The 11131-nt window shown below is 66.9% G+C and overlaps 2 protein-coding genes across 2 annotated transcripts in view; both read left to right on the top strand.

The window, feature by feature from the left end:
- The window catches only part of CHLNCDRAFT_55453 (hypothetical protein), a gene marked incomplete at both ends in the record, with an annotated part of 1854 nt that extends 1462 nt beyond the window's left edge, over positions 1-392 (top strand). The window contains 2 exons of the mRNA XM_005842944.1: positions 10-82; positions 310-392. Of these exons, the coding sequence (XP_005843006.1) occupies positions 10-82; positions 310-392 (156 nt within the window). The remainder of the gene's footprint in view (positions 1-9; positions 83-309) is intronic.
- Positions 393-5226: 4834 nt separating this feature from the next.
- CHLNCDRAFT_55451 (hypothetical protein) lies at positions 5227-7581 on the top strand (the record flags this gene model as incomplete). The annotated part of the gene is made up of 7 exons (XM_005842943.1): positions 5227-5278; positions 5451-5502; positions 5612-5658; positions 5905-6048; positions 6267-6681; positions 6890-7096; positions 7236-7581. The coding sequence occupies 7 exons, from the start codon at positions 5227-5229 to the stop codon at positions 7579-7581; spliced, it is 1263 nt and encodes a 420-aa protein (XP_005843005.1).
- Positions 7582-11131: the final 3550 nt, after the last annotated feature.

Below are 11131 nucleotides of genomic sequence, written 5' to 3'. Positions count from 1 at the left end.
GCCGCAGAGTGGTGGGACAACCGGGTGGGCAAGCGCAACCCCAAGGCGCCAGACTTCAAGAAGAAGGTCGGCGGCAGCGACGGTGAGGCGGCAGCGACGGTGCCTTCCCCCGCCCTGTGTGGAGCCCTGTGTGGAGCGCTGGGCAGCGGGGACCCCCTGGGTGGCGTGCCGGACCCCGCCTGCCTGCCTGCGCCTGCGCTGCCGCCCGCCCGCCGCGCCTGCGCTGCCGCACGCGCCCTCCCGCATCCGGCCCGCCTGCTCACACCCCCGCCGGCCCTGCTTCCTGCGCCCTGCCTGCCCGCGGCACAGCCCCCGCGCTGTGGGTGGAGGGGCGCAACACCCCCGGCTGGGTCAAGGCCGAGCTGGAGCGGCTGGACGCTCTGGGCCGGTGATGCAGGGCAGGGCGGGCCTGGGCGGCGGGCCGATTGTGTCACGCCCGTGGTTCCGAGGCCGCTGGCAGAGCCCAGCACGGCACAGATGCGGCGGCTGCCGGGCACCTGGCGTGCGTGGCTGCATGCTGCAGCAGTTGCTCTACATTGTAACATATGACCCTTCCCCTCGCCTGTGCTGCCTGGGCGCCGGTCATGTTGCTGTCGCTGCCCTCCCATGCTCCCGCTGCCTTGCGGCGGCACGGTGGCAATGTAACAGGAGCAACCAAGCAGGCAGGTCACAATCAATCACGCGAATCCATTGGGGACAGATACTAAGGGGTACAGAGGGGCAGCCGCGAGCGCTGCAAATGAAACAACCGAGCTAAGGAGATTGGAAGGGGAGGCGGTGGGGCGCTGTTCTCAAACAAAAGGTCGGGTGCAAAGCAGTGTGGTCTGGTGGTATGGCTGGGTCATGAGAGGTGGGGTGGCGGCCGGGGGGCGCGCGGCATGCAGACAGTATGACATGAATGTGGCATGAGTGGGGGGGGGGGGGGGTGCTCAGGCTGGAAAACAGGGCGGCTCAGTCGTTAAGTCTAAAAAATACCGAGGTGGCACGTAGGGGAAGGGACTGTGCGTTTGGGGAGGGAGGTCAAAAACGTGCGGGCCTGGCACTGGCGCCAGCCAGCAACGAGGGGCCAAGAGGGCGTCGGCAGTGGGTCAGAAAGCAGCGGGTCAGAAAGCAACGCGGGCGCCGCTGCGGCGGCGTCTCCCCAGCTCCGGATCGCACAGGGGGCATGCACGGGGGTCACGAGGTCATCTAGAGGCCCCATCCATTGATTAGGAGTGTGTCCATCTATTGAAAAGCGGTTCTCTGGGTATCAACTTCGGCACCTATCAGCTGCGGCACCTGCACATCCAAGCGCCGTCGGAGGCGCATGATGCAGACTTGCGCGTCGCTATCACGCACGGCGCTCGCTCACTTGGGCGGCTTGGCGGCGTTGCGCAGCCAGCTGGCGGCACCCGGCGCGGTCGCAGGCGAGGCCGCCGCCGTTGCCGCGGCCGCGCGTGCTGGCCAGCCGGCGTGCGGCGCTGCTGTGGCTGGCTGGGGCGTGGAGGAGGAAGCGAGGGCCACCGGGGTGCCGTCCACAGATAAGGTCAGCTCCTGCAGCGGGTGCCGCAGGTGCGGAGGCAGCTGGCGGCGCTGGTGCTCGGGCGAGGGCACGCGGGCGCGCTTGTGGGTGGCAGGCTTGGCCCCGCCAGACCCCGAGGCGGATGGAGAGACTGCAGGGGGCGGGCAAGGGCAGTGGTGGAAGGGGGAGGAGTGAGGCATGCACGGGGTGCACTGCATCGCTGTCTCCCCTCCAACATACCCTCAGGCAGCATGCGGCTTGGCAGCCCAGCAGCACGGGGCTGCTGTGTGACGGCCACGCCCGCCACGCCACACAGCAGGGCAAGGCGGCGGCGGCGGCGGCAGCGCCCGGACGGCGCCTGGCTCCTCACCCGAGGCTCGCTGCTGCATGGCCGCCACCGCCCGCGCGTCCGGCCTCAGCGTCACAAACCGCCCGCCCAGCTGCGCCGCCCTGCAGCGGCACGTGTGTGGGGGGGGTAAGACACTCCACCTCAGCACTCAGACCTCGCGCGCCAGCTGGCCGGCAAGCGGCCTGGGTGGTGCCAAGGAGGGGGGCAGGCCGCGGGGCAGCCAAGCGGCGCCTGGCGCCTGGCCCCGCACCTGATGGCGGCGGGGCGGAAGGCGTTGAAGACAGGCACCAGGCTGCGCTGCGCTGCCGCTGCCTGTGGCCGGCTCTCCTGGGAGCTCGACTTGGAGGGTGCGGCTGCAGGGGTGGGGTGGGGTGTGTGCACGTATGCGGGTTAGGTGTGGCGTGGTGGTGACTGAGTGTGCCTCGGTGGGCGGGCCATTGGGCGGGTGGAGGGGGGGGGGTAAGCTGCCGCCTTTGCATTGGCGGTTCACGCCACCAAGGCATGCTGCCACCGCAGGCGCAGGTGCTGGCAGGATGGGCGCACCCGGGAACAAGGGCGTCGCGATGTGCTGGGCGGGCGTCTGGCCCACCGCCAGCTGGGCGCCTGCAGGGGTAATTGGGTGGGTGGGGGTGGGGGATGGGGGGTCCGCTCAATAGCGATCCCGCACATGGGCACATACATGCCAGCGTGAGGGCAGGGCACTGAAGCGCAGGTGATACAACGGGGCGGCGGCGGAAGCCGGTGTCTTGCCGCGTCAGGCCGCTCCCTTGCAGGCGGCACCCACCGTCGGAGCTGGATGGCGGGCTGCTGGGCTGCTCGTCCATCTGCTCCTCCCCTGGGCTGCCTGCCGCATGGCGCTGCTGCTGCTGCTGCGGGTCCGGCTGCTCCGCGGTGCACGGCCCAGTGGCGAGCGGCGGCAGCGGGCCCAGCCGCACCAGCGCGACGTCGGCGGGGACGCACAGGTTGCAGTGCCTGTTGCTGCCCCACTCGCGGCACACGAACGCCTTTCTGCGGCAGGGACCAGTGGAAGGCCCAGGCGGGGCGTGAGGGGCTTCGCAGGGCCTTCCCGCCGAAGTGGGTCCTGCCATGTGGGAGTGGACCCCACTTGCTTGAAACTCACGGCCCTGCAGCCGCGCACCTGCCGTTCAGGTCCCGGAGCACCGCGGGCTCATTGTGAAGGCAGACAGGGACGTCGCCTTGCGGTGCAGGGGAGGCGGGGGAGGGGAGGGGGGCATGCCCCTCCATGCTGAGTGATCGAGCACGGGGGGGAGACAGGGGAGCCTCAGGCAATCGGTAATTGCGATGGCATGCAGAGTGGGGATGCTGGCGCCCCAAATGGACGCGGTAAAAATTTGACTGTGCGTGCTGCGCCCGCTGTGGATGACCGATCAGCCCCCTCAAGGCTCACATCCTCCAGAGCCTCGCATATGCGCTATCATGACAGGATCAATACATCACCCGTCACGCAGCCAACCAAGTCATGCTCGAGCTGATGACAGCAAGACAATGGACTCAAGCTCATCCCAAGGGCGCCGCACCAGCGCCGCCTTTGCCGCTGCCGCAGCCGCCGCCGCTGGGAGTGCGCATACAGCTGCACCTGGGCTGCTGCTGCTGCTAGCGGCTTCATCATTCTGCTCCGTCCTCCCTCCAGTGCCGTCCAGAGCGTCCACTTCGTCGGGGCAGCGGGCAGCCGCACCGGCAGCAGGTGGCGCCTGTGCCTCAACTCCTCCGCCGTCGCACGCAGCCCCATCGCCCTGCTGCCCTCCCTGCGTCCCACTCCCGGCATCGCCGCCGCTGCTCGCGCCGCAGCCGCCCAGCAGCCCCATCTCCAGCAGCAGCTCCGCGTAGCGGCTCTGCTCCGATGCCAGCGCCTCGCCGCCGCCCTCCTCGCTGTGGTGCTGCTGCGAGGCGCGCGCCGCGGCCAGCTGGCGCTGGAAGTGCGGCCCTGCCAGCGCGTGCTGCAGCGCACGGTGCTGCAACGACGGCCGCTGTGGCCTGCCGCCGGGGCTGTGGCTGGCGCTGCGAGAGGGGTCGGCGCCCGGCGGCGCTTCTGCCGCCGCCAGCGCCAGCTCTCGCGCTGAGGAGTCGGACAGTGCCGCCGCCGGCACGCCGGCGCCGGCCAGCAGGCCGGGGCGCCAGCCTGATTGCTGCCCCCTGCGGCCTCCCCGCCCCCAGTACAGCTTGGTGCGGAACACCTGCGGCACAACAATGGCGGAAGCGTCGTCCTCCCGAAGCGCTGCCGCATACGCCGCCTCCCGCCACGCCTCGTGCTGCGCCGTGCTGCCCGGCTGCACCGGCGGGGCATGCGTGCCGCGCAGGGCTCGCGCCGCGGTCATGGCCACGCCTGCTGCCCCCTCTGGGCCTGCTTGCGGGCTGGCGCTGCCGGGGGCTGTGCGGGGCTGCTGGGTGAGCTTGGCGCTGTACACAGAGGCCCGCAGGAAGTCGGCCAGCAGGCCCTCCCCCGCCGCTTCCAGGGCCGCCTGCAGGTCCCGCGGGGCGGTGGAGGGTGCCTTGGTGTGCTGCCTGGGCAAGGCAAGGGCGCTGCGCTGGCGCTCTCCCAAGCTCCCCTAAAGAATGCAAGAGAGCAGCGAAGAACCCGCAGGTCGGCTGCGCATGCGGTTGGGCTGCGCGCCACCTCACTCACCAGCGTGTGCTGCAGGCGTGCGCCAGCCAGCCCCACCGCTGCCCCCACCAGCGCCTCTGCGCAGGCCTCGTGCGCGCTGCACAGCTGCCGCACGGCGGCCGCCAGCGGGGCCACCTCCGCCAGCTGCCCCTCGCTGTACTGATGCTCCCAGCGGCTGTGCTGCACTCCGGGGCGGCGGGCTCCTGGCGGGCGGCCCTCTGGCACCGCCTGGCACAGCTGGTCAAACAGCTGCTGCAGCTGCAGCACGGGGGAGGTCCGAGGGTTTGTCGCGCCGCAGTCAAGTGGCGGCAGGCGGCGCCGATGCGGCCGTCGTGCGGCGCCCTCGGACGGCTGGGAGCCGCCGCGACGTGCTTCGGTCGCCATGTGCGGCGGTCCCTTTTGCGAAAGGAGCCTCAGGAGAGCAGAAGTGGCGTCAAAGTTGGCGCATGGACCACATGGCGCCGGCACGGTGACGTGGGTGTTCTGCTCTGCATGCTCTGCAACACGCTTGTATTGCGCAGGGGCATTCAACAGGCTCACTCCGGGGGTGCTGCGTATGCTGTGTTCCTCGCTGGCTGCCCTCATAAATCGCTCAATTGCATCCGTCTGCATGCATTCCACATTGCAACGGACTTCCACGATTTTCAGCAGGCAGCCATGAGGGCACTCGTGAGCGGGCATGGCATCCGTGCAGTGGCGCCCCAGCAAAGAGCTCCACTCCGTCGCCACCCCATCCACAGATGCCCCCGACGCATGGTGGAACGCGCCGCCACGGATCCCGACCGCGACAGAGTGAACGCCAAAGGTGCCGCTCCCCCTCCGCCTCCGCTTTGCCGCCGCCGCTCTGCAGGCCTGGCTGCCGCCGCTGCAGCTGCTCGCCCTGCCTCTTCCTGTCCCTCTCCGCCTGTGCTTTCCCCTTCCCTTTTCACTCTCACGGTTTACCCCTTCCGCCCTGCCCCGCCCCCTCCCGCCCGCAGTGATGGAGCAGGTGGAGGCGAGCGCGCGTGTTGTGGAGGAGCTGATGGCAGAGTGAGTGAGCCGCGGCGCCTGGCATGCCTCCCTGCGGTGGCGGTCCTGTATCCAGCGGCCGCTGGCTGCGCCCCCCACCACACCCGCCCCTCGCCTGTGCCGACCGCAGGGTGTCGCGAGAGGCGTTCATCAACGCCGCCGTGTCGCGCGTCACAGGTGGGGGGCGGGGCCTGGCAGGCGGGGTGGGGGGGCAGCAGGCGGCTGGGGTGTGCATGCAGGGAGTGCGCCAGTTTACGGCAGGCGGTGTGCGGCGCCAGGCGTCGCGGCACGCTCTTGCTGTGCTGCGCCCGCTGTGGCCGTCCGCTGAGGACGGCGCTGCCAGCAAAGCGCCAGCCAGCTGATGGGCAGCGATCCGCAGCCCCCGTCTCTATCATGGCCCGCCTCTTGTCCACCGCACCGCAGAGAGCGAGGCGCCGGAGAGCAGCCTGGCGGACGTGGTGGGCGCGGCGGTGGGGCGCCGCATGGAGGAGCTGGACGCTACCTTTCTTGCCACCCTGGATGGGTACATTCGGGGGGCCAGCGACAAAGGGGCCGCCGACGTGGCAGGTGGGGCTTGGCGGGGCGAAGGAGGAGGGCCAGTGGGGGTGCTGTGAAAAGACGAAAGGCAGGTGGCCGGGTGCCTGAGCGGGCTGCTGGGCAGTGGAGGGAAGCCCGCTGCTGGTGAGGCTGAAGCACAGGTGCGCAGGCAGCTGCGCTGCGCCGTGGGGTGCCTGGATGGAGGCCTGCCCCACCCTGAGCCTCTCTGCTCCCCCGGACTCCCGCAGAGGTGCTGCTGCTGGTGCGGCAGGAGGTGCTGCGGCGGCTGGGCGCCCGCCTGCCTCCCGAGATGCAGCTGCTGGATGCTGCCATGGCGGCTGCCGACAGCAAGGCACGCATGGAGCTGCTGAGGAAGTATGCACTGCCCAGCGAGCAGGCGCTGGCAGAGGCGCTCGCTGGCGGCGAGGGCGAGGCTGGCGGCATACGCGGCAGCCTTGCTAGCGCAGCAGTCAGCAGCAGCCAAGCTGGCAGCGAGGGGCTGGACCGCGCCAGCAGCGCCAGCAGCAGCCGCAGTGCAGAGCAGCAGCCGGAAGGTAGCGGCGCCGTGCCCGTCTCCTTGCTGTACTGCCTGGCTGCCGACCTGGAGCGCGCCGCCTCCCAGGTCATTCGCGACATGGAGCTGATGATGGAGGTGCCGGACAGGTGGGGGGGTAGCTGTTGGCGGGGGCGGGAGGGCTGGCAGCAGGTGGAGGGGCCGCGGTCGAAACAAACTCGGAGGAGATGGGCGGGGAGCAGGAGCAGCAGCCCACGCTCCGCAGGGCACCAGCTGCCTGTGAACCCACCCCCTCCCTGGCCCTCAGTTGCTGGCACACTCACGCACTCACACTGCGTCCATGCGTGCCCTGAGTAGGCGCCTGCTGGCGCGGCTGGTGCTGGCCCGGGAGGAGCTGCAGCAGATGTTGCTGGAGGCGGCGTTCATGGGTGGAGAGGGCAGCGGCGGCGATGATGTGGAGGTGGCAGCCTCCTTTCGCCAGCCCTTCCAGCAGCTAGGGGCGGTGCCCAAGAGCTGTGCCGCCTTCCTGCAGCGGCTCATGGCGCTGCCGGGGCCGCAGGAGCGGTGAGTGGGGTGGCAGGGCAGGCCACTGTGTTGCTGGCTGTTGGAGGGGTTGAGACTGCAATGTTATTGTCCGTTGAGCTGGAGCAGCGCTGCGCAACGTAATTGCTGCCATTATCTTCTGCTCCCTACCGTGTTGCAGGGAGGGGCTGCTGCTGCAGGCGCTGTCTGAGGACGTGGAGCGGCTGCCTGGGGCGGGGCAGCCGGGCCCTGACGCCACCACTCGCGAGCGGTTGCGGGCGCAGGCTGAGGCGCCGCAAGACTGGGTGCGGCCGGGGCGCTTCATGCAGAGCCTCAGTGCTTTGCAGGCGGAGATGCTGGGGCAGGCGGCCAGCGGCAGCGACGGCCAAGTGCCCAACAGCGACGTGCTCGAGCGGCTGGAAAGCATACGACGGGAGGCGTTGGGCGTGTTGCTCGGCATAGCTGGGGAGGGCCAGACAGCTGCGGCGGACAAGGAAGAGGAGGAGGAGGAGCCCTACCTGCCCTGATTTGTAGATGAGCCCCTTTTCTATTGAGGGTCATAGAGCAGGTTGGTCTGCCGGTTGTCTGTGTTACAGTCACCCCGCTATGATCGGCCGCGTGAGCAGACCTTGAACAGGTGGCACACGTGATCAGGGGGCATCTGTCATCGACCGTGTGCAACGTGCACCGCGTTGTAATTGGCAGTCTGTCTGTCTGTCTGTCTGTTACACCCATAAAGAGCAAGTGAATGCTACGGGCCCATTTGCGGTGCCAAACAGCCGTCCTGCTGCCATCTGATTACTCCATTCAGCTCCATCGGGTCAAGCCTAATTGGCTTGGTATCGATGCGGAGCCATACCAATGTTGCATACGGCCAAGTTTGCCAGCGTGATTTGAGCCGGTTGCTTGTAAATTGCTCAGCCTTGAGTGTGCAAAGCAGTCCTGAGCTGGAGATGCAACATGGTGATGGCTGATTTTGGCAGGGGGGACTTGTGGGGAAGGCTGTTGCTGCTTCTTGGGTGTTGGGTAGGCCAACCCTCCTCCCAGCTAGCGTCTAGCTTCCAGGCAGCCCTGCCCCCTCCTCTCCCCAGCCAGAAACACCTCTACCACTCCCTCCCATCCCTCCCAGCACTGCTCCCAAATTGACCTCCAGACCGACAGTCTCCACATCAGACAACACAACCACACCTCCACACCCAATCAGAACGCACTCCCTCGTCAATCCACCGACGCCCGACGACGCACCACACCTCTACACAACACACCTCTACCAAACACCTCTGAAATCACAGCCATCCAACTCTGACAATACACAACAGGGGCCCAGCACATCCATTGGTACCACAGGGGCCCAGAACACACAAAGCGCCATCTCGCCGACCGCCGCCCGACCTCCGACACACCGCCGCCACACACGCCCACACCGACGCCGATAGGTGCCAGACACAAAGTGACAAGTGGAGGTGGAACTCAATGTGGGGGGCCAGGAAACGTGCTCCCAAGGCCTGGACACCTCAACTACTACAAATGCGCTAATGCGAGCCACTCACGCGCTCTCGCGTGGGAACGCTACTGCCAGATATCCACCGTCCCACCCGCGCACACCGTCAACCGAAGCTAGTTCCACAAGTGCAGTTGATGAAATCAATGCTACAGGGCTAGAACCACAACTCTCAATGCTTGCTGTCCACAAGGGGCATGCGAGGGGCCAGTCCAGCATGTCAGCCGTCGCGCTCCAGCGCACGCGTGCGGTACGCACTCCCCGCCAAGCCACCGCACTACCGAACAGCGGGTGCCCAGCCAGCTCCCTACATGCACATGGTGGCAGAGGGCCAGGATGGGGCTGGGAACACACACAGGGGGGCTCAGCATGGCCCAGCAGGGCAGGCGGCACGTGCGCACCGCCCAGGCGGTGCAGGCGTACCGCACATGTACCGCGCACGGAGCAGGCGCACCACACCCACCTCTTCCATCATCTCAATCTTGACAGCTCCCTCATCTTAGTGACCCTGGCACTTGGGCTGCATGCCTCCACCTCTGGGCCCTGCAAAACACAGCTGCGCCGCGCAGCGCCACGTCAGCGCCACGTCAGCGCCGCCGACGCCGTGCGCCCGAGGCACGACAGCGCCACCCGGTGCCCAACTGTCTTTGCACTCTTCCCTCTTGTCTTTGCCATGCTGCCAGCTATCACACAGCAGCATCTGCAGAATCAGCAGCACCAATGCCCAAAGAATGAAATGCAGGTATGAACAGTGGGGGAGGGAGCGGGCGGCCAGCGAGCTCCCGCCCGCCAGCAAAAAACTGATAAGTGTGAACCAGCACAAAATAACTATGAATCCATGCTTTCTGCAGATTCATAGCCAGATTCTGAGCTACACAAATCAATGACAAGGTCCCAGTCATCACCAGACACCTCTGGCCACTCTGGCTCCTCTTTCACGAGAGCGAGAGGGGCGGGCGCCGCCGCCGGGTGGAGACCACCTGCTGCCAGCTGGCCCAACTGCTGCATCATCTGAGCTTGTTGCTGCTGCAGAAGATGCAGCTGCTGGCCAAGCTCTGCTGGCTCAGGTTGTGGAGGTGGCAGTGGTGCAAGGGCAGGCGCCGGCGCGCCCGTCAACAACGCCAACGGGTCCGCCGACGCTTGCCCTTGCTGCTGGAGTGCTCTCTGCCTATAGTGCTCCATCTGCACCTGAGATTGCCTCATCTGCTCTAGCTTGAATGTGGGATAGTAAGTTTTCATCCACTGGTACAGGCTGTTGCCCATAGACCAAGCCGCGGGCTCGTGGTCGGGCCCGACGCCGCCGCGCCGCATCCGATCAGTGATGAAAATGTGCCTGCTGAATTTGGGGCACAACCTCACCCACTCCTGCACATCAAACAGCCAGGATGACCAGCAGTGAGCTGGGGATGGCCAGCTGGGATTGACAGCACCAATAAATCCCTCCGCGTCGCGCCAGCGAGGCGCCAGCGAGGCGGCCCCCGGCAGCGACACCCACCTTGAACATTGTGGTGACAGAGCTGGATTGCAGGGGCACAGCCTGGTGGAATGTGCAAAAAGCTGTGGTGGTGCCCTGCAAAACACAGCAGCAGCTGGTGAGAAGGATGCACTCGCGCCGCTCGGCGCCGCGCTGGCGCCACGCGGGCGCGCGCACCTGCGCCGCCAAGAGGGGCCAGCACCATCTGAACCAGACATCACACCACAGGCCGCGGCTAAGAAAGGCCTTCTTTGAAGGCGCTGGAGCTAGTGTCTAAACCCTCCGAGAGGGCACAGGTTCGATTCCTCCCATGTCGAAACTTTGTGAGGACAAACGCGGCATAGCTGACCGGCTCAGCGCCAATCCAAGCCAATTCCTTCGGGAACGCCTAATAGAATCGCCAAGGCTTCGGCACAGGCCTCCCCGGGACCCATTCACTACTAGTGGGGGGTACTGCACTTGGCGCGTCGGGCAGATCAAATAATGGTCTAAAGCTAGACGTTAAAACCGGGAAGTGAAGCTTGTGGAGGCTCTTCCCCACCTTTACCTTTACCTTTACACCAGATGAACATGCTGGGTGGCATTGGATATGTGATGGGGGCTCTGTCCCTCACACTGCTGTTGTCAGAGGTCTTGTGGTGGGGGACCAACAGGATGTACTCGCGCCCATCCGCCGAGCGCCGAAAGCCGTTGCCGCGGCAGCCCACCACCTTGCAGCCACCAATTGGGCAGCTGGCTGGCCAGTGGTCTGGGTGGCACAGATTTGCAAACCATTCTGGCCTCCGGGGAGTCAGGTGCCCCATCCAGCAACAAAGCATGACTGCCTTGCCCCAGGCTTTCGCCGCCGACACGACGGCGGGGTGGTCTGGGTGGCTCTCCAGCAAACCAAGCTCTGGGAAGTGAAGTTGCATGCCAGAAGGAATGCCAGTGGCTGGGGAGGCCCCCACAATGCCAGGAAGGGCCTGCAAGGCAAGGGCAATCAATGCGGAGCTCGAGTCGCAACAACTGCGCAGCGCGCAACCCAGGCCTGTGCACTGGGTTTTTCACAGGGTTTTTCACAGGGCCCTGCACAGGGCTGGGCCAGGGCCAGGGCCCTGCACAG

The sequence above is a fragment of the Chlorella variabilis genome (assembly GCF_000147415.1).
Source record: "Chlorella variabilis unplaced genomic scaffold CHLNCscaffold_37, whole genome shotgun sequence".
NCBI classification, from domain to species: domain Eukaryota; kingdom Viridiplantae; phylum Chlorophyta; class Trebouxiophyceae; order Chlorellales; family Chlorellaceae; genus Chlorella; species Chlorella variabilis.
This window is presented reverse-complemented; position numbering and strand designations above follow the sequence as displayed.